At 41.9% G+C, this 23,351-nt stretch overlaps 1 protein-coding gene across 4 annotated transcripts in view; it reads left to right on the forward strand.

Moving 5' to 3' along the window:
* The window catches only part of ANKRD17 (ankyrin repeat domain 17), a 584,488-nt gene that overhangs the window by 80,880 nt on the left and 480,257 nt on the right, over positions 1–23,351 (forward strand). For all 4 annotated transcript variants that reach the window (XM_053703322.1, XM_053703325.1, XM_053703327.1 and 1 more), the window contains exon 3: positions 7,812–7,968. In XM_053703322.1, coding sequence (XP_053559297.1) covers positions 7,812–7,968 — 157 coding nt within the window. The remainder of the gene's footprint in view (positions 1–7,811; positions 7,969–23,351) is intronic.

The following is a 23,351-nucleotide window of genomic DNA, read 5'->3' on the forward strand; positions in this document are numbered from 1 at the left end:
TTCTGTAGTGTGATCAGTCCACGGCCCGCCCTGTTTTTAAGGCAGGTAAATATTTTTTAATTTATACTCCAGTCACCACTTCACCCTTGGCTTTTCCTTTCTCGTTGGTCCTTGGTCGAATGACTGGGAGTGACGTAGAGGGGAGGAGCTATATGCAGCTCTGCTGGGTGAATCCTCTTGCACTTCCTGTTGGGGAGGAGTAATATCCCAGAAGTAATGATGACCCGTGGACTGATCACACTACAGAAGAAAGGAATTTATCAGGTAAGCATAAATTATGTTTTCCCCCCTCCCTTTCCCTCTCACTTAAACACAGATCGATCGCACGCTGCCGCCCCCTCCTGGAACTGCGGGCGGAACTAGTCAAGCGATGGGCCGCTTGCCTGCCTCCCTGCAGCTGCTCCAACCCACCAACGATCAGCACCATCGTTGGCCGATGCAGAGAGGGCCACAGAGTGGCCCTTTCTGCATCGGTGTGCAAAAAAGGTATTGCCGTGATGCCTCAATAGCGAGGCATCACGGCAATACCTTGGAAGCGATGGTCGTTAACGACTGTTTTTTGTAGGACGTACCCTGTACGTCGTTGGTCGTTAATGGGTTAATTGCAGTCTTAAAGGGATATAAAACAATTCCCCCCCCATTTTACTTCTATTATCAAATGTTCTTATTTCCCATGGTATTCTTTATTGAAGAGATACTTAGGTAGGTGTATGGAGCGCTACATGGCAGGAAATAGTGCTACCATCTAGTGCTCTTGCAAATGGATAACATTCTTGCAAAACTGCGGCCAAATATTACTCAAAACAAATGCACTCTACTGAGCTTACGTCTCTGCTTTTCAACAAAAGACACTAAGAGAAGGAAAATCTGATAATAGAAGAAAATGAGAATGTAGTTTTAAAATTGCATGCTGTATATCATAGAAGAAACATTTTGGGTTTGATTTCCCTTTAAAGTGAAAGTAAATCCTAGCGTTTTACAAACGCTAGGATTTACTATTGAAACAAATAAAGGGCACTTTCATTCATGAAGCATAAAATACTAAATGTAGAAAGCTCCTTTATTTGATTCAATCAATCGCCATTTTTAGCTGCTACGGCAGTCCACGGCTAAAAAATTTTTTGGCTAAGAGGTTACGTTTTCACCTCTTAGCCAATAGCCGTGCGGTAAATCCGGCTTGGCGCCCATGGGAGCCGGATTTACCGCACTGCTATTGGCTAAGAGGTGAAAAATTCACCTCTTAGCCAAAAAATTTTTTTTTTTAGCCGTGCTCTGCTGTAGGACCTAAGACCGGCGATCGCTTTGAATAAAATAAAGGAGCTTTCTACATGAAGTATCTTATACTTCATGAATGAAAGTGACCTTTATTTGTTTCAATAGTAAATCCTAGCGTTTGTAAAACGCTAGGATTTACTCTCACTTAAAGTTCTACTCACTCTTTGCCACTGTCATAATATGACATAAAATAAGAAGTCATTTTTATTTATTTATTTAGTGAAGACATAATGTTTTAATGTAATGCAGTTCTTATATAGCAAATGCTTCTAAAATGCATTTTTAAAATGCATTTTTTTTATTTTTTATTTTTTACATGCTTGTGAAATATCTGTGCTTGCCAATAGAGCTGCCACAGTCTTCCTTATCAATCATCTCCATATCTGTTGAATCAGTTTTGCAACAGCATTCACTTTCTCTGTAAGGAATATGTGTCCTTTCACGCCTTGTGAGCGGTCTTTCTGCCAGACAGCTAGATTGCAGGTAAGTGCTTTTGTCTTCTAGGTACAGGAGACTTGCACTTTAAATTAACATGTAATTACTGCAATAATAACTGGTACATATTTAATCCTGTAGGCAGGATTAATTGGGCAGTAAGCAGGCATATTTGCATGTGGAAACAAGGGGTTCATTCTTCCTCATATAAGGGATTGTTTCTCAGTGGCTTTTAATTTATTATTTGATTAATTCTTAATTGATATCGTTTTGCATGTTGGGCAAATGGGGCTTTTATTATAGTAATGTGTTTTAGAGACTGATTTGACCAGGAGTCGGAGCTGCGACATATTGGTTCGAAACTCTGTCTGATATGGTCGAGATGGAGACTACCCTCGACGAATTACAAGAGAGAATTAAGGACTTGAGAGTAGCTAATTCTTTTATTTGTGATGCCAATATGCAAATTATTCGCCTGAATGCTAAGTTTTCAGGGTTTTCTGTACAAGCCCGCAGGACTCTATGGCTTAAGTCGTGGTCTGTGGACATGACCTCTAAGGCCAGACTGTTATCCCTTCCCTTTCAGGGAAAGATACTGTTCGGTCTAGGATTGGACTCGATCATATCCACGGTGACAGGAGGCAAGGGTGCTTTCCTACCGCAGGATAAGAAGGTTAAGCCTAAGGGATCTACTTTTCGTCCCTTTCGTGTATACAATGCCCAACACCAGCAACCTGCCGCAAAAGCGGATCAGTCCTAGGGTGCTTGGAAGCCAGCTTAGTCTTGGAACAAGTCCAAGCAGAACAAGAAGCCTGCTGAAACAAAGTCGGCATGAAGGGGCGGCCCCCGACCAGTTCCCGGACCAAATAGGGGGTAGATTATCTCTCTTCTCAGAGGCCTGGTTGCAGGATGTTCAGGACCCTTGGGTTCTGGAGGTTGTCGCCCAAGGATACAGGATAGGGTTCAGAACTCATCCACCCAGGGGCAGATTCCTGCTTTCAAATCTGTCTTCCAGACCAGAAAAGAGAAAAGCCTTTCTAGAATGTGTGAGGGATCTCTCTTCTCTCTGAGTTATTGTACCAGTACCCCCAGCAGAAAGGGGTCTAGGGTTCTATTCAAACCTTTTCGTGGTACCAAAGGAGGGCATGTTCCTCCTGATTCCAGACCTAAAATGTTTAAACAAGTTTCTGGCTGTTCTATCCTTCAAAATGGAAACAATCAGATCTATTCTGCCCCTAGTTCAGGAGGGTCAGTTCATGACGGCAATAGACTTGAAGGATGCCTACCTTCATGTGCCAATCCACATGGTCACTTCAGGTTCCTGAGATTTGCCTTTATGTACCAATATTTCCAGTTTGTGGCCCTTCCCTTTGGGCTGGCGACGGCTCAGAGAGTCTTCACAAAGGTTCTGGGGGCGCGGTTTGCAGTAGCCAGATCCAGAGTAATTGCGGTGGCGCTCTATCTGGACGATATCCTAGTCCAGACGCAGTCGTTCAGTCTCGCAGAGGATCACTCGAGGGCCCTTCTTCTTTTGCTCCAATCTGACGGTTGGAAGATAAACTCAGGAAAGAGCTTCCTGATTCCCAGCAACAGGGTGGAGTTCCTGGGAACTATAATAGATTCTATATCCATGAGTATATTTCTCACAGATCAGTGACGCAGGAAGATTGCGTCCACCTGTCTTGCCCTTCAGTCTTACTCCAGTCCCTCTGTGGCGCAGAGTATGGAGGTGATGGGGCTCATGGTATCCAGCATCAATGTCATTCCATTTGCCAGGTTTCATCTCAGACCTCTTCAGTTGTGCACGTTGAGACAGTGGAATGGCGATCATACAGACCTATCCTAACGGATTTCTCTGGACGATAGGACGAGGGACTCCCTCTTCTGGTGGATCCGTCCTAAGGGACATCCATCCTGAGACTGTCCTGGGAGATAGTGACCACGGACGCGAGTCTGGCAGGATGGGGAGCTGTTTGGGGTACCGAGATGGCACAAGGAAAATGGTCTCGAGAGGAGTCTCTCCTCCCGATCAATATTCTGGAACTTTGAGCGATCTACAATGCTCTGAAGGGGTGGCCTCTTCTGTGGTCTTTCAGCTTCATCAGATTCCAAACAGACAACATTACCTCTGTGGCTTACATCAACCATTAGGGGGGGGACGAGAAACTCCCTAGTGATGAGGGAGGTTTCTCGGACATTGGAATGAGCAGAGTCCCACAACTGCTCGCTCTCAGCAATCCACATTCCGGGTGTGGACAACTGGGAAGCGGATTTTCTCAGCAGGCACACCTTCCATCCGGGGGAATTGTCTCTCCACCCCGAGGTGTTTGCTGAGATTTGTCACGAATGGGGGACTCCGGAGATAGATCTCATGACATCCAGACTCAATTCCAATCTACCCAGATATGGGTCGCGGTCCAGGGATCCCCAGGGAGAGCTTATAGATGCCTTGGCGGTACCTTGGGGGTTCAACCTAGTTTACATTTTACCACCGTTGCCACTTCTACCTTGTGTAGTGGCCCGCATTAAGCAGGAGCAAGCTTTGGCTATTCTGATTGCTCCGTCGTGGCCGCGGAGGACGTGGTTTGCGGATCTGGTAGGGATGTCAACGTCTCCTCAATGGAGGTTACCCTGTCGCAAGGATCTGTTGGTACAGGGTCCTTTTCAACATCAAAATCTCGATTCTCTGAGGCTGACTGAGTGGAGATTAAACGCTTAGTCTTGGCCAACAGAGGGTTTTCTGAGAGAGTGATTGATACTCTCGTTCTGGCCAGGAAGCCGGTCACTGGTCGCATCTATCATAAGGTGTGGAGGACTTACTTTTCCTGGTGTGGGAAGCATGGATATCATTGGCACAAGGTTAAGATATCCAGGATTCTGACCTTTCTTAAGGATGGACTGGAGAAGGGGCTTGCTGCCAGTTCCTTGAAGGGACAGATTTTGGCATTATCTGTTCTGTTACACAAGAGGCTCTCTGAGCTTCCTGATTTTCAGGCTTTTTTTCAGGCTTTGTCTAGAATCAGGCCTGTTTTTAGACAGTCCGCTCCTCCTTGGAGCTTGAACTTGATTTTGAGGGTGTTGCAGAGTTTAAAAGGTATTTTTTCACACCACGAGTGAAATGTACATTTTTATGAATTAAAGTGCCCCTGTTTTTAATCGAATTTTTAAAAACCGGGCACTTTAGCATCAAAATTTACATTCACTTTAAGTTGTTATCTTGGAAGGCTTTGTTTCTTGTTGGTCTCTCTTCTGCTCGGAGAGTCTCGGAACTCTCTGCTTCGCATTGAGTCACCTTACCTTATCTTTCATGAGGATAAGGCGGTTCTTCATACGAAATTGGATTTTCTTCCTAAAGTGGTTTTGAATAGAAATATTAATCAGGAAATTGTGGTTTTCTCTATGTCCTAATCCTCCTCATAAAAAAAAGTCTGTTGCACAACTTGGATGTTGTGCGTGCTCTAAACTACAGGCAACTAAGGATTTTCACCAATCTTCTGCCCTGTTTGTTTCTCAAGAAAACGTAAGGGTCAGAAAGTGACTGCTACTTCTTTCCCTCTGGTTGAGAAGTATTATTAGTTTTGCTTATGAGACTGCTGGTCAGCTGCCTCTTGAGAGAATTTACAGCTTATTCCACGAGGGCTGTCTCTTCTTGGGCTTTCAAAAATTAAGATTCTGTGGAACAGATTTGCAAGGCTGCAACTTGGTCCTCTGCATACTTTTTTCAAATTTTACAAATTTGATACTTTTGCCTCAGCTGAGGCTTCTTTTGGGAGAAAGGTTCTTCAAGTGGTGGTGCCTTCTGTTTGCTTCTCTTTTTTTCCCTCCCTAGTCATTCTGTGTCCTCTAGCTTGGGTATTGGTTCCCACTAGTAATTGATGACATGGACTCTCCATATCTTAGGAAAGAAAACAAAATTTATGCTTACCTGATAAATTTTTGTCTTTCCGGATATGGAGAGTCCACAACCCCACCCTTAATTTAAGATGGTTATTTTTGTCTAAGCCTTAGGCACCTCTACATCTTTTGTGTTATTCCTTTTCCATTTCTCTTCATTTGAATGACTGAGGATTATGGGTAGAGGAGTGATACTTAACAGCTTTGCTGTGCTGCTCTTTGCCGCCTCCTGCTGGCCAGGAGTGATATTCCCACTAGTAATTGATGACGTTGTGGACTGAAAGAAATGTATCAGGTATGCATACATTTTATTTTCATGATTCAGGTAGAGAATACAATTTTAAACAGCATTCCAATTTACTTCTATTATCTAATTTGCTTCATTCTTTAGATATCCTTTGTTGAAGAAATAGCAATGCACACGGGTGAGTCAATTATACAAGGCATCTATGTGCAGCCACCCATCAGCAGCTACTCAGCCTATCTAGATATGCTTTTCAGCAAAGGATATCAAGAAAATTAAGCAAATTAGATAATGGAAGTAAATTAGAAAGTTGTTTAAAATTGCATGCTCTTTCTAAATCATAAAATAAATAAATTGTTTTATGTCCCTTTTAAGGGGTCGATTTATCAAAGGCTTTTGCCAGCCTTTGAGCCCCTACGGCGGCAGGTTCTGACATAAGAACATGCACACCGTATTTAACAAGCAGCTGTCATTAGACCGCTGCTTTGCCACCTCTTGTTTGACGAAATTGGCCCGCGCATGATTGGCTGTTCGTGGGCGGGATTGCATGCGAGCGCAAAATAGCGCTTGTGTAAAATGCTAAATTCCTCCTCTATCCAAATCCTAAAAATACATTTTTGGGGTTTCCTGTCCCTTTAAGAGATGCAGGTTCTTAAAGGGTCACTGAAGTCAAAATGAAACTTGCATCATTCAGATAGAGCATGCAGTTTTAAACAACTTTCTAATTCACTTATAATATCTAAATGTGCTAATTTTAAACAACTTTCCAATTTACTAACATCACATTTTCTTCATTCTCTTGTTATCCTTTGCTGAAAGAACAGCATTGCACTACTGGCAGCTAGCTAAACATATCTTGTTAGCCAATCACAAGAGACAAATGTCTGCAGGCACCGATAAGCAGCTGGCTCCCAGTAGTGTAGGATGTGTGCGTATACTTTTTCCACAAGGGATACCAAGAGAACGAAGCACATTTGAAAATAGAAGTGAATTTAAAATTACATGCACTGTCTGAATCCTGCTAGTTTATTTTTTTTACTTTTTTGTCCCTTTTAAGCTTTTTTTCTATGTTGAATTTCACTTTTTTAATAAAACAAGCTTTGTTTAAAAAATTGACTAAACAGAAAAATGAATACATTTAAATTAAAACACTTGAATGCTGGTCATCCTTGTGTAAGTTTGGGAATCAAAAACCATATTTGCTTTTAATAGCTCTCAATAGGGAAATGGAATATTTGTAAAAATAAAAGTCGGAAAGTTCTGCTGTCATTCAAAGTAGTTTTGATCATATGAATGTGGCTTTAAGCAAATGTTTTTATGTATGTAGGAGTAAACAGTAAGACGTTTATCTGCAGTTTGATGAACCCTATGTAAGGAATAAGTTCTGACCTATTATGATTATTTTAAAGGGTAATGCTCCAGGGCATTTTACTATTGCACATCTGTATACTGCCAGCTATGTGTTTAACCCTTACAAAGGGGTTACACAGTTGATGTCCACTCTGGAGTGACCATGCACTTCCACTTCTGAGCTGGTCAAAGCTGGGGATTAGTAGCTGATGCTTACATGCTGCCTCAAATTGGCTTGCCACTTGTATTGGGCTCAGGAGCAGCAGTGCGTTGACCCTCAGTAGAATCTACTTATGCGTAAACTCAAAACTCTTTTTAGTGTGGTAGAAGAGTGCTCCAGTGCATTAGATGATTTTACTTTGAACTGTTTGATTTAGATGGGAATATACTACCACAATCCTAAGAACAAAAGTTAGATAGCAGGAGATCTGGTGTTTCACATAAAAAATGCATTTAAAATACCCCTTTTCAGATGCAACATAAATAGTCTCTTAAAAATGACTTTTGGCTGTTTTTTCCCCTCCTTTTCATGGACTTCAACTGACCTGTGGTTCTTTTCTTTTCTATGTCACTTTCCATTTGTCTGATTGGCATGGCTACTTGTGATAAAAAGGAATTGGTAAATTATCGACTGCTGATGGTAAAGCATTCGCAGATCCTGAAGTACTCCGCAGATTGACGTCTTCTGTCAGCTGTGCGTTGGATGAAGCTGCTGCTGCACTTACTAGAATGAGAGCTGAGAGCACCTCAAATGCAGGGCAGACGGACAAGTAAGTTGCCTTTTTTGGAATAAACTGTCATTGTATAGTCTTTTTAAAGTTGATGCAGCATTTTATTATATTTGCTATTAAAAATGTTATAGAAGCGGTATATAAAGCATGCATTTAGTACCATTATAAGTAAATGTTTAAAGTTTTAAACAAAAACGTCTTGTGCTTGAACGCAATGGGACACACTGTAATACTTCCATATAGTACTTCGAGGATTTTCTCTTTTAAATAATTTCTGTAAATAGCTCATTTTAGCTCAATATATTTGTGGGGCACATCAATTGATAAGTCTAAAATATTCTTTCTTTAATAAGGTGGTAGGAGTCCACAGGTCCATTATTTCTGGGCTTCAGCTACTGGCCACTAGGAGGAGGCAACAATTTCCAAAAACTCGTCCGGAACTGCTGACTTGGATTAGCATGCTTAAGGCTACAAATGTTGTTAGGTGGCCATGCAACGAAGTTGCAGGACAACCTATTGTTATTGTCAGGATTATTATTATTATTTTTATTATTATTATTCTGCCACTTATTCAAATGCTTATAAAAACAGCATAACTCAAAAACTCATGAAACTTGGCACAGTGCTAGAGATCTATGCTATGCATAATCCTAGGCAACATAAATTTTATAGGTCATGTGATCTAGCAGCCATATTGCTTTATGTGACAAATTTTGATAACCGCTTGAAAATCTTCTTCTCCAGAACCGCTTATGTTACAGCTATGAAACTTGCTGTGTGTACTGCTGTACTGACCTAGAATAAAGTTTGTTCAAGAGAAATGATTTAATCACATGATCTAGCTGCCATTTTGAAATGTGCCAAAATCTTTATATTCTTCTCTGCAACCGCTAAGTTCAATGAAGTGCAATTTTGCATATGTGCTCCTTGCAATGTCCTCTACCAAGTTTGTTCAAACTGCGAATTTTCCATAATTAACATGGCTGCTATGAGCCATTCGCCTTTTTATCGCTGTTTAATTGCTTACATTTTTACTTTATGCCTTATGTTTACACTATTTAACTATATTACAGTGTAGCATACACGAGTACACATAGTCATGACCCCTAAAGGCAATATTGCAGTAAAAATTTGCACTGCGCAGTCGCCTTCGTGAAATAAAACATTTGCAAATTTTCATAAAACAAATGCAAATTGTAGAGGTCTATAGTGAGCATTAGTGTGTGCAATTTGAAAGCCATACAATGCATAGCTTGGTGGCCATTTTGTTTCGTATGCGCTGTTTTTAAAAACCACAAAAATCTTCTTCTTTGAAACCGCTTATGGCACAGACTTGAAGTTTTGTTTACAGAGTTATCGTATGACTAACATTCAGATTTGTTAGAGAGAAGTTGATAGGTCATGTGGTTGGGCAGCCATTTTAAATTGTTCAAAAACGCTTAACGATATTTTTAAATTAATAATAAAACAAAAACCGTTTTACAAAAATGCTTTATTTCTTCTGTTAAGTGTGATCAGTCCACGGGTCATCATTACTTGTGGGATATTAACTGCTCCCCTACAGGAAGTGCAAGAGGATTCACCCAGCAGAGTTGCTATATAGCTCCTCCCCTCTACGTCACCCCCAGTCATTCTCTTGCACCCAACGACTAGATAGGATGTGTGAGAGGACTATGGTGATATATTTAGTTTTTATATCTTCAATCAAAAGTTTGTTATTTTATAATAGCACCGGAGTGTGTTATTCCTTCTCTGGTAGAATTTGAAGAAGAATCTACCTGAGTTTTTCTATGATTTTAGCCGGAGTAGTTAAGATCATATTGCTGTTTCTCGGCCATCTGAGGAGAGGTAAACTTCAGATCAGGGGACAGCAGGCAGATTAATCTGCAAAGAGGTATGTAGCAGTTTATTATTTTCTGACATGGAATTGATGAGAAAATCCTGCCATACCGTTATAATGTAAACTCAGCCTTGAATGCAGTAGATGTAGCTGATATCAGGCTGTCATGTATGTATATTTTACACTTCAGTTTTCTGGGAAATGGTACTTCTCTGGCTTTTAAACTGTATACATAGACTTAACCTATTTTGCAGGGACTTGCAATAGGTTTTAAATGACAATTAATTATTGAGGTAAAACGTTTTTTTGCTGGCATGTAAAAACGTTTTTTTCTCTGAGGTACTGGGTGAAAAAATGTTTTGGGCACTATTTTTCCACTTGGCAATAGTTTTGATTTAAATTAGAGCAGTTCACTGATCCCTCTCACTGTTATGTGTGTGGGGGAGGGGCGATTTTTGGCGCTTTTTCTAAGCATCAGAAAAACTCAGTCAGAGGTTCATTTTCTTCCTGCATGATCCGGTTCATCTCTACAGAGTTCAGGGATCTCCAAAGCCTTTTTTGAGGGAAGTAATCATTACAGCAGAGCTGTGCTGATTGTATTGACTGTGATATAAAAAACGTTTATTTGTGTTTATTTTTTTTTCTGCTGCCTGGGTTAGTTATCATTTGCTGAGGGGAACAATCCTTTGCTAAAACTGTATATTCTGACAAAGATTGATGCTATAACTTAATTATTTTATCTGTTATAATATTTTTCTGTGCTTCTTAAAGGCACAGTTCGTTTTCATATTATTTGTAAATTACTTTGAAAAGTATTTCCAAGTTGCTGTTTATTTGCTAGTGTGTTAAACATGTCTGATTCAGAGGAATATCTCTGTGCTATATGTGTTAATGCCAAAGTGGAGCCCAATAGAAATTTATGTACTAAATGTATTGATGCTACTTTAAAAAACAGTCAATCTGTACAAATTGAACATATTTCACCAAACAACGAGGGGAGAGTTATGCCGACTAACTCGCCTCACGTGTCAGTACCTGCATCTCCCGCTCAGGAGGTGCGTGATATTGTAGCGCCCAGTGCATCTGGGCGGCCATTACAAATCACATTACAAGATATGGCTACTGTTATGACTGAAGTTTTGGCTAAACTACCAGAACTAAGAGGTAAACGTGATCACTCTGGGATGAGAACAGAGTGCGCTGATAATGCAAGGGCCATGTCTGATACTGCGTCACAGTTTGCAGAACGTGAAGACGGAGAGCTTCATTCTGTGGGTGACGGTTCTGATCCAAATAAACTGGACTCAGACATTTCAAATTTTAAATTTAAGCTTGAGAACCTCCGTGTGTTACTAGGGGAGGTATTAGCGGCTCTGAATGATTGTAACACAGTTGCAATCCCAGAAAAAATGTGTAGGTTGGATAAATATTTTGCGGTACCGACGAGTACTGAGGTTTTTCCTATACCTAAGAGACTTACTGACATTGTTACTAAGGAGTGGGATAGACCCGGTGTGCCTTTCTCACCCCCTCCTATATTCAGAAAAATGTTTCCAATAGACGCCGCCACACGGGACTTATGGCAAATGGTCCCTAAGGTGGAGGGAGCAGTTTCTACTTTAGCTAAGCGTACCACTATCCCAGTGGAGGATAGCTGTGCTTTTTCAGATCCAATGGATAAAAAATTAGAGGGTTACCTTAAGAAAATGTTTGTTCAACAAGGGTTTATATTGCAACCTCTTGCATGTATTGTGCCTGTCACGGCTGCAGCAGCATTTTGGTTTGAGTCTCTGGAAGAGACACTTCAATCATCCACACTAGATGACATCACACACAAACTTAAATTCCTTAAGTTAGCTAATTCATTTATTTCAGATGCCGTAGTACATTTAACTAAACTTGCGGCTAAAAATTCAGGATTCGCCATTCAGGCACGCAGAGCTCTGTGGCTGAAATCCTGGTCAGCTGATGTTACGTCTAAATCTAAATTGCTTAATATTCCTTTCAAAGGGCAGACCTTATTCGGGCCCGGCTTGAAAGAGATTATTGCTGACATTACAGGAGGTAAAGGTCATGCCCTGCCTCAGGACAAGGCCAAAGCCAAGGCTAGACAGTCCAATTTTCGTTCCTTTCGTAATTTCAAAGCAGGAGCAGCATCAACTTCCTCTGCACCAAAACAGGAAGGAGCTGTTGCTCGCTACAGACAAGGCTGGAAACCTAACCAGTCCTGGAACAGGGGCAAACAGGCCAGAAAACCTGCTGCTGCCCCTAAGACAGCATGAATTGAGGGCCCCCGATCCGGGACCGGATCTAGTGGGGGGCAGACTTTCCCTCTTCGCCCAGGCTTGGGCAAGAGATGTTCAGGATCCCCGGGCGTTAGAGATCATATCTCAGGGATACCTTCTGGACTTGAAATCCTCTCCCCCAAGAGGGAGATTTCATCTGTCAAGGTTGTCAACAAACCTAACAAAGAAGGAAGCGTTTCTACGCTGCGTACAAGATCTTTTATTAATGGGAGTGATCCATCCAGTTCCGCGGTTGGAACAAGGACAAGGGTTTTACTCAAATCTGTTTGTAGTTCCCAAAAAAGAGGGAACCTTCAGGCCAATCTTGGATTTAAAGATCCTAAACAAATTCCTAAGAGTTCCATCGTTCAAGATGGAAACTATTCGAACAATTTTGCCCATGATCCAAGAGGGTCAGTACATGACCACAGTGGATTTAAAGGATGCTTACCTTCACATACCGATTCACAAAAGTCATTACCGGTATCTAAGGTTTGCCTTTTTAGACAGGCATTACCAGTTTGTAGCTCTTCCATTCGGACTGGCTACGGCTCCAAGAATCTTCACAAAGGTTCTGGGCACTCTTCTGGCGGTACTAAGACCGCGAGGAATTTCAGTAGCTCCGTACTTAGACGACATACTGATACAAGCTTCAAGCTTTCAAACTGCCAAATCTCATACAGAGATAGTACTGGCATTTCTAAGGTCGCATGGATGGAAAGTGAACGAAGAGAAAAGTTCTCTCTTTCCACTCACAAGAGTTCCCTTCCTGGGGACTCTGATAGATTCTGTAGAAATGAAGATTTACCTGACAGAGGACAGGTTAACAAAACTTCAAAATGCATGCCGTGTCCTTCATTCCACTCTAAATCTGAATCAAGAGACCAGAAATTCTCTTCTATGGTGGCTTTATCGGCCACATCTGTCCAGGGGAATGCCATTCAGCAGGCCAGACTGGTCAATTGTAACAACAGACGCCAGCCTACTAGGTTGGGGCGCTGTCTGGAATTCTCTGAAGGCTCAGGGACTATGGAATCAGGAGGAGAGTCTTCTTCCAATAAACATTCTGGAATTGAGAGCAGTCCTCAATGCTCTTCTGGCTTGGCCCCAGTTAACAACTCGGGGGTTCATCAGGTTCCAGTCGGACAACATCACGACTGTAGCTTATATCAACCATCAGGGAGGGACAAGAAGCTCCCTAGCAATGATGGAAGGATCGAAGATAATTCGCTGGGCAGAGTCTCACTCTTGCCACCTGTCTGCAATCCACATCCCGGGAGTGGAGAACTGGGAGGCGGATTTCTTAAGTCGTCAGACTTTTCATCCGGGGGAGTGGGAACTTCATCCAGAGGTCTTTGCCCAAATACTTTGACGTTGGGGCAAACCAGAGATAGATCTCATGGCGTCTCGACAGAACGCCAAGCTTCCGCGCTACGGGTCCAGATCCAGGGATCCGGGAGCGGTCCTGATGCCTTGACAGCACCATGGACCTTCAGGATGGCTTATGTGTTTCCACCTTTCCCGATGCTTCCTCGATTGATTGCCAGAATCAAACAGGAGAAAGCATCAGTGATTCTAATAGCGCCTGCATGGCCACGCAGGACTTGGTATACAGATCTGGTGGACATGTCATTCTGTCCACCTTGGTCGTTACCTCTGAGACAGGACCTTCTGATTCAGGGTCCTTTCAAACATCAAAATCTAACTTCTCTGAAGCTGACTGCTTGGAAATTGAACGCTTGATCTTATCAAAGCGTGGTTTTTCTGAGTCAGTTATTGATACCTTAATACAGGCTAGGAAGCCTGTTACCAGAAAGATTTACCATAAAATATGGCGTAAATACCTATATTGGTGCGAATCCAAAGGTTACTCTTGGAGTAAGGTTAGGATTCCTAGGATATTGTCTTTTCTACAAGAAGGTTTAGAAAAGGGGTTATCCGCTAGTTCCTTAAAGGGACAGATCTCAGCTCTGTCCATTCTGTTACACAAGCGTCTGTCAGAAGTTCCAGACGTTCAGGCTTTTTGTCAGGCTTTGGCCAGGATTAAACCTGTGTTTAAAGCTGTGGCTCCACCATGGAGTTTAAACCTTGTTCTTAACGTTTTACAGGGTGTTCCGTTTGAACCCCTTCATTCCATTGATATAAAGTTGTTATCTTGGAAAGTTCTATTTTTAATGGCTATTTCCTCGGCTCGAAGAGTCTCTGAGTTATCAGCCTTACATTGTGATTCTCCTTATTTGATTTTTCACTCGGATAAGGTAGTTCTGCGTACTAAACCTGGGTTCTTACCTAAGGTAGTCACTAACAGGAATATCAATCAGGAGATTGTTGTTCCATCCTTGTGCCCAAATCCTTCTTCAAGGAAGGAACGTCTTTTGCACAATCTGGATGTAGTTCGTGCCCTTAAATTTTTTTTACAGGCAACTAAAGATTTTCGACAAACTTCTTCCCTGTTTGTCGTTTACTCTGGTCAGAGGAGAGGTCAAAAAGCTTCTGCTACCTCTCTCTCTTTTTGGCTTCGTAGCATAATTCGTTTAGCTTATGAGACTGCTGGACAGCAGCCTCCTGAAAGAATTACAGCTCATTCCACTAGAGCTGTGGCTTCCACTTGGGCCTTTAAGAATGAGGCCTCTGTTGAACAGATTTGCAAGGCTGCAACTTGGTCTTCGCTTCATACTTTTTCCAAATTTTACAAATTTGACACTTTTGCTTCCTCGGAGGCTATTTTTGGGAGAAAGGTTCTTCAGGCAGTGGTTCCTTCTGTATAAAGAGCCTGCCTATCCCTCCCGTCATCCGTGTACTTTTGCTTTGGTATTGGTATCCCACAAGTAATGATGACCCGTGGACTGATCACACTTAACAGAAGAAAACATAATTTATGCTTACCTGATAAATTCCTTTCTTCTGTAGTGTGATCAGTCCACGGCCCGCCCTGTTTTTTAAGGCAGGTAAATATTTTTTAAATTATACTCCAGTCACCACTACACCCTTGGCTTCTCCTTTCTCGTTGGTCCTTGGTCGAATGACTGGAGGTGACGTAGAGGGGAGGAGCTATATAGCAACTCTGCTGGGTGAATCCTCTTGCACTTCCTGTAGGGGAGCAGTTAATATCCCACAAGTAATGATGACCCGTGGACTGATCACACTACAGAAGAAAGGAATTTATCAGGTAAGCATAAATTATGTTTTTTGCCATGTTTGATATCTATGGTGAGAATTATTGTGCATAATATGGAGGCTGTATATCATCTGGCAGCCATTTTGTTTTATGCGAAAATTTTGAAAATCTATTTTATCTGCAACTGCTTATGTTAGAACTGTGAAACTAGCTGTATAACCTTATATTGTGACATAGTCACATTTGTTCATGTTGAAGGAATTGGTCTTAAGCTATGGCAGCCATATTGGTTTACGTGAAAATTTCGAAAATGGGATTTCTTTGCAACTGCTTATGTTAAAGCTGTGAAATTTGCTGTGTAGCTATATATTGTGACTTAGCTTGGATGCCATTGCAAAGGCGATGCGCGTGGCCACCTCTATTGCTGCTTACAGCTATATTTCTCTTGTAAAGGTGTATCCAGTCCACGGGTTCATCCATTACTTGTGGGATATTCTCCTTCCCAACAGGAAGCTGCTAGAGGACACCCACAGCAGAGCTGTCTATATAGCTCCTCCCCTAACTGCCACCCCCAGTCATTCTCTTGCAGCTCTCAACAAGAAAGGAAGTATCAAGAGAGATGTGGTGACTTAGTGTAGTTTTTACCTTCAATCAAAAGTTTGTTATTTTTAAACGGTACCGGCGTTGTACTGTTTTACTCTGTTTTACCAGGCAGAAATTAGAAGAAGAATCTGCCTGGGGGTTTGATGATCTTAGCGGTTTGTAACTAAGGTCCATTGCTGTTCTCACACATAACTGAAGAGTATGGAAAGAAAACTTTAGTTGGGGGGACGGTCTGCAGATTGCCTGCTTTGAGGTATGTTCAGTATATTTTTTTCTAGAGAGATAAGGTCTAGAAAATGCTGACAGTGCCTGGTATATTTAAGGTAAGCCTGATACAGTGATTTAACAACTGGGATCATGCTTGCAAAAAGGGATAATATTCATATTAATTTTTATCACCTGAGGTTTCTGAGACTGACAAAAGGGAGGTTATGCCATCTTGCTATCCCCACGTGTCAGAACCTATAACTCCCGCTCAAGGGACGCCAAGTACATCTAGCGCGTCCAATGCATTTACTTTACAAGACATGGCGGCAGTTATGAATCATACCCTCACAGAGGTATTGTCCAAACTGCCAGGGTTACAAGGAAAGCGAGACGGCTCTGGGGCTAGAACAAATACAGAGCTTTCTGACGATTTAGTAGCTATGTCTGATGTACCCTCACAATATACAGAAGCCGAAGCAGGAGAGCTTCTATCTGTGGGTGACATTTCTGATTCAGGGAAGGCGTTACTTCAGTCTGACTCTGAAATGACAGCATTTAAATTTAAGCTTGAACACCTCCGTGTGTTGCTCAGGGAGGTTTTAGCGACTCTGGATGACTGTGACACCATTGTAGTCCCAGAGAAATTGTGTAAAATGGACAAATACTTTGCAGTGCCTGTTTACACTGATGTTTTTCCAATCCCTAAGAGGTTTTCAGAAATTATTACTAAGGAATGGGATAGACCAGGTGTGCCGTTCTCTCCCCCTCCTGCTTTTAAGAAAATGTTTCCTATAGATGCCGCTACACGGGACTTGTGGCAAACGGTCCCTAAGGTGGAGGGAGCAGTCTCTACCCTAGCTAAGCGTACAACTATTCCTGTCGAGGACAGTTGTGCTTTCCTAGATCCTATGGATAAGAAATTAGAGGGTTTCCTTAAGAAAATCTTTATACAACAAGGTTTTATTCTCCAGCCTCTTGCATGCATTGCCCCAGTCACTGCTGCAGCGGCTTTCTGGTTCGAGTCTCTGGTGGAGGCTTTACAGGTAGAGACCCCCGTTAGATGATATCCTTGACAGGCTTAAAGCTCTTAAGTTGGCCAATTCATTTATTTATGACACCGTTTTTCATTTAACCAAGCTAACGGCTAAAAATTCAGGTTTTGCCATTCAGGCACGTAGGGCGCTATGGCTTAAATCCTGGTCAGCTGATGTCACTTCAAAGTCTAAACTTCTCAAGATCCCCTTCAAAGGGCAGACCCTATTTGGGCCTGGACTGAAGGAGATCATTTCTGATATTACTGGAGGAAAAGGCCATGCCCTTCCCCAGGATAGGTCCAACAAGTTAAGGACCAAACAGACTAATTTTCGTTCCTTTCGAAACTTCAAGAGTGGCGCAGCTTCATCTTCCTCTTCTACAAAACAAGAGGGAAATTTTGCCCAATCCAAGCCAGTCTGGAGACCTAACCAGGCTTGGGCAAGAGACATCCAGGATCCCTGGGCTCTGGAGATTGTTTCCCAGGGATATCTTCTGGATTTCAAAGCTTCATCTCCTAAGGGGAGATTTCATCTCTCACAATTATCTGCAAACCAGATAACGAGAGAGGCATTCTTACATTGCGTTCAAGACCTACTAGTTATGGGAGTGATCCACCCAGTTCCAAAGGAGGAACAGGGGCAGGGCTTCTATTCAAATCTGTTTATAGTTCCCAAGAAAGAGGGAACTTTCAGACCAATCTTGGATCTCAAGATCCTAAACAAATTTCTCAGGGTCCCATCCTTCAAGATGGAGACTATTCAAACCATCCTACCTATGATCCAGGAGGGTCAATATATGACTACCGTGGATTTAAAGAATGCTTATCTACATATGCCGATACACACGAATCATCATCAGTTTCTCAGGTTCGCCTTCCTAGACAGGCATTACCAGTTTCTGGCTCTTCCCTTCGGGTTAGCCACGGCACCAAGAATCTTTACGAAGGTTCTAGGGTCCCTTCTGGCGGTTCTAAGACCGCGGGGTATAGCAGTAGACCCTTACCTAGACGACATCCTGATACAGGCGTCAACTTTTCAAATCGCCAGGTCCCATACAGACATTGTTCTGGCATTCCTAAGGTCTCACGGGTGGAAGGTGAATGAAGGAAAGAGTTCTCTCTCACCTCTCACAAGAGTTTCCTTCCTAGGAACTCTGATAGATTCAGTAGAAATGAAGATTTATCTGACAGAGGTCAGGTTGTCAAAACTTCTAACTTCCTGCCGTGCTCTTTATTCCATTTCTCGTCAGTCAGTGGCTCAGTGTATGGAGGTAATCGGATTAATGGTAGCGGCAATGGACATAGTTCCGTTTGCCCGCCTACATCTCAGACCACTGCAACTTTGACATGCTCAATCAGTGGAATGGGGATTACACAGATTTGTCCCCTCTACTAAATCTGGATCAAGAGACCAGGGATTCTCTTCTCTGGTGGCTATCTCGGGTCCATCTGTCCAAGGGAATGAGTTTCCGCAGGCCAGAATGGACTATAGTAACGACAGATGCCAGCCTTCTGGGCTGGGGTGCAGTCTGGAACTCCCTGAAGGCTCAGGGTTCGTGGACTCAGGAGGAGGCCCTCCTTCCGATAAACATTCTGGAAGTAAGAGCGATATTCAATGCTCTTCAGGCTTGGCCTCAGCTGCAGTCAGGTTCATCAGATTTCAGTCGGACAATATCACGACTGTAGCCTATATCAACCATCAGGGGGGAACAAGGAGCCCCCTGGCAATGTTGGAGGTTTCAAAGATAATTCTATGGGCAGAGGTTCACTCTTGCTATCTCTCAGCTATCCATATCCCAGGAGTAGACAACTGGGAGGCGGATTTTCTAAGTCGGCAGACTTTTCATCCGGGGGAGTGGGAGCTCCATCCGGAAGTATTTGCCCAGTTGATCCAACTTTGGGGCAAACCAGAACTGGATCTCATGGCGTCTCGTCAGAACGACAAGCTTCCTTGTTACGGGTCCAGGTATCCCAAGGCAGCGCTGATAGATGCTCTAGCAGCGCCCTGGTCCTTCAGCCTGGCTTATGTGTTTCCACCGTTTCCTCTGCTCCCTCTTCTGATTGCCAAGATCAAGCAGGAGAGAGCTTCGGTGATCTTGATAGCCCCTGCGTGGCCACGCAGGACTTGGTATGCAGATCTGGTGGACATGTCATCCTTTCCACCATGGACTCTGCCGCTAAGGCAGGACCTTCTACTTCAAGGTCCCTTCAAACATCCAAATCTAATTTCTCTACGTCTGACTGCTTGGAGATTGTATGCTTGATTCTATCAAAGCGTGGTTTTTCCGAATCGGTCATTGATACCTTAATTCAGGCTCGAAGCCTGTCACCAGGAAAATCTATCATAAGATATGGTGTAAATATCCTCATTGGTGTGAATCGAAGGGTTACTCATGGAGTAAGGTCAGGATTCCTAGGATATTATCTTTTCTCCAAGAAGGATTGGAGAAGGGTTTGTCAGCTAGTTCCTTAAAGGGACAGATTTCTGCTCTGTCTATTCTTTTGCACAGAAGTCTGGCTGAGGTTCCAGACGTTCAGGCGTTTTGTCAGGCTTTAGTTAGAATCAAGCCTGTGTTTAAACCTGTTGCTCCGTCATGGAGTTTAAATTTAGTTCTTAAAGTTCTTCAAGGGGTTCCGTTTGAACCTTTGCATTCCATAGATATTCGCTTTTATCTTGGAAAGTTCTGTTTTTAGTAGCTATCTCCTCGGCTCGAAGAGTTTCGGAGTTATCTGCTTTACAATGTGATTCCCCTTATCTGATTTTCCATGCAGATAAGGTAGTGTTACGTACCAAACCTGGGTTTCTTCCTAAGGTGGTATCTAATAAGAATATCAATCAGGAGATTGTTGTTCCTTCTCTATTTCCTAATCCTTCTTCAAAGAAGGAAAGTCTATTACACAATCTTGATGTGGTTTGTGCTTTAAAGTTTTATTTACAAGCTACGAAGGATTTTCGTCAAACATCTGCTTTGTTTGTTGTCTACTCTGGACAGAGGAGAGGCCAAAAGGCTTCTGCAACTTCTCTTTCTTTTTGGCTAAGAAGTATAATACGCTTGGCTTATGAGACTGCTGGCCAGCAGCCTCCTGAAAGAATTACAGCTCATTCTACTAGAGCAGTAGCTTCCACATGTGCTTTTAAACATGAGGCCTCTGTTGAACAGATTTGTAAGGCGGCGACTTGGTCTTCGCTTCATACCTTTTCTAAATTCTATACATTTGATACTTTTGCTTCTTCGGAGGCTATTTTTGGGAGAAAGGTCTTACAGGCAGTGGTGTCTTCCGTTTAAGTTCCTGCCTTGTCCCTCCCTTCATCCGTGTCCAAAAGCTTTGGTATTGGTATCCCACAAGTAATGGATGAGCCCGTGGACTGGATACACCTTTACAAGAGAAAACAAAATTTATGCTTACCTGATAAATTTATTTCTCTTGTGGTGTATCCAGTCCATGGCCCGCCCTGTCATTTTAAGGCAGGTGTTTTTTATTTTTAAACTACAGTCACCACTGCACCCTATAGTTTCTCCTTTTTTTCTTGCTTGTCTTCGGTCGAATGACTGGGGGTGGCAGTTAGGGGAGGAGCTATATAGGCAGCTCTGCTGTGGGTGCCCTCTTGCAGCTTCCTGTTGGGAAGGAGAATATCCCACAAGTAATGGATGAACCCGTGGACTGGATACACCACAAGAGAAATTTATCAGGTAAGCATAAATTTTGTTTTTTTAATGTACAGATAGAATTGTTTGACAGCACAGTGGTTAATCCTTTTCCTGTGCTAAATGACCGACTTATGCTGTAACCATGCTACTGCTGAGGAGGTGATCAGCTACAAATGGATCACAATTCTTGCGCTGCTGGTAGTTTTATTACTTTGAGGGGTGAGATTGCCAAAAAAAAAGTCCAGGAGCTAGTTTTTTTTTACTTCTAAAATGCTTATTTTGTAGTTTGGTTTATTTTTTATTTTTGCTAAAGTTCTGTCTTTTCACTGTGAAATTCACCAGTTTTAGAGTCTTTTACTAATCTCCTATTAGCCTCAGATGTTTTCTTTTAATTCCCTGAATTATTTTATTGTAATTCTGCATACAGTTCATAATCTTTTACTGTAGTGTATTAACTTGTATTAAGTTACCTTTAGCTATATTCTACTATGGAGCATACTGGAACTGTCCCCAATACTGTAAACATAAATAATTTAGAAGGTAGAGCCACTGATTTTGCAATTCAGTTTAAATGTGTTTTGTGCAAACTTGTTACTCTTGTACCTCCAGCACAGCTTTATAATTCTTGTATAGATCTACTAATGCATGCCAATAAATCTATTGCTGCTCTTGTCTCTAAAGGAGTCTATCTTCGCTCTGTTTGCTTTTTACAAGGGAGTTCTTCAGCTTTTGCTCTAGGATTTAAAGATTTTGTGCTCTGTTTCAGAAATATTGGCAGCTATTCCTCCAAGTAAGCGCATAAGTGCTAGGCCTGACAATCAGCCCTACTGTAGATTTATCTTCCCATTCTGAATTGCTAAATGTTAGACCAGCTAAAAATCTTCTCAAGGATTCAGATCTGTCTTCTGAAAGTGAATATATTTCTGATGATCAAGAATCTTTCACTGAGCAAGACTCTGACTCCTCCTCATGTTCATACTGGTACACCTTTCTACGTCATTAAATGAAGTTTTATGTATGTTTTGAGTTCAAGATCCAAAAACCAACAGAGGAAAACATCATCTGGATCTTATTATGTCATCCAATGCATTCATCTGCAATGTAGTTTTTGACAATATCAGGATTAACGCCAAAAACATGGCGTTAGCTGTTCTGACAAGATAGGCTTTGTGGCTAAAATCATGGTCATCTGACATGGTTTCTAAGACCAGACTTTTGACTCTTCCTTTTCAATGAAAGCTTTTATTTGGTCCTGGTCTGGAAGCAATTATTTCTACCGTGACTGGAGGTAAAGAAGCTTTTCTTTCATGTAATTGGCAAGAGTCCATGAGCTAGTGACGTATGGCATATACATTCCTACCAGGAGGGGCAAAGTTTCCCAAACCTCAGAATGCCTATAAATACACCCCCCACCACACCCACAATTCAGTTTTACAAACTTTGCCTCCTATGGAGGTGGTGAAGTAAGTTTGTGCTAGATTTCTACGTTGATATGCGCTTCTCAGCATGCTGGACCCCGGTTCCTCTCAGAGTGCAGTGAATGACAGAGATGTGAAGGGAGTATTACCTATTGAATGCAATGGTCATCCTAACGGGGATCTATTTCATAGGTTCTCTGTTATCGGTCGTAGAGATTCATCTCCTACCTCCCTTTTCAGATCGACGATATACTCTTATAATACCATTACCTCTGCTGATTCTCGTTTCAGTACTGGTTTGGCTATCTACTTTATGTAGATGAGTGTCTTTTGGTAAGTATGTTTTCCTTTATTTAAGACACTCTTAGCTATGGTTTGGCACTTTAAATGTAAAGTTCTAAATATAATGTTTGTACTTATATTTGCCATGATTCAGGTTATCAGTATATTTCCTTTTTTACAGACTGTCAGTTTCATTTTGGGAAAAAAAATAAAAAAATAAAAAATAATAAAAAAAAAAAGAAAAAAAAAAATTCTTACCAGAAATTTTTTTAAATTGACTTTTTCTCTTGTTAAGTGTGTTCAGTCCACGGGTCATCCATTACTTATGGGATATATTCTCCTTCCCAACAGGAAGTTGCAAGAGGATCACCCAAGCAGAGCTGCTATATAGCTCTTCCCCTCACATGTCATATCCAGTCATTCTCTTGCAACCCTCAACAAAGAAGGAGGTCGCGAGAGGAGCTGGAGTTTTTACTTAACTATTCTTCAATCAAAAGTTTGTTATTTTAAATGGCACCGGAGTGTGCTGTTTTTCTATCTCAGGCAGTATTTGGAAGAAGAAACTGCCTGCATTTTTTTATATGATCTTAGCAGGCGTAACTAAGATCCACTGGCTGTTCTCGACATTCTGAGGAGTGGGGTAACTTCAGAAACTGGGAATAGCATGCGGGGTCCTCCGCAAATGAGGTATGTGCAGTACATTATTTTCTGGGAATGGAATTGACTAAGAAAATACTGCTGTTACCGTATGATGTAAGTACAGCCTTAAATGCAGTAGTGGAGACTGGTATCAGGCTGATAAATGTATGCGCAGTCGAGTTATTTTCTAGGGACTAGAATTTGACTGAGAAAATACTGTTAAAACTGAAATAATACTTAAGCCTTATCTGCAGTGGTAGCGACTGGTAGCAGGCTTAGTGATAACTTTGCATGACATTGGAAAATGTTGTTTTTTAATAAAACGTTTACTGGCATGTTATTCGTTT

This window comes from Bombina bombina, chromosome 2, assembly GCF_027579735.1.
Source record: "Bombina bombina isolate aBomBom1 chromosome 2, aBomBom1.pri, whole genome shotgun sequence".
In the NCBI taxonomy this organism is placed as follows: Eukaryota; Metazoa; Chordata; class Amphibia; order Anura; family Bombinatoridae; genus Bombina; species Bombina bombina.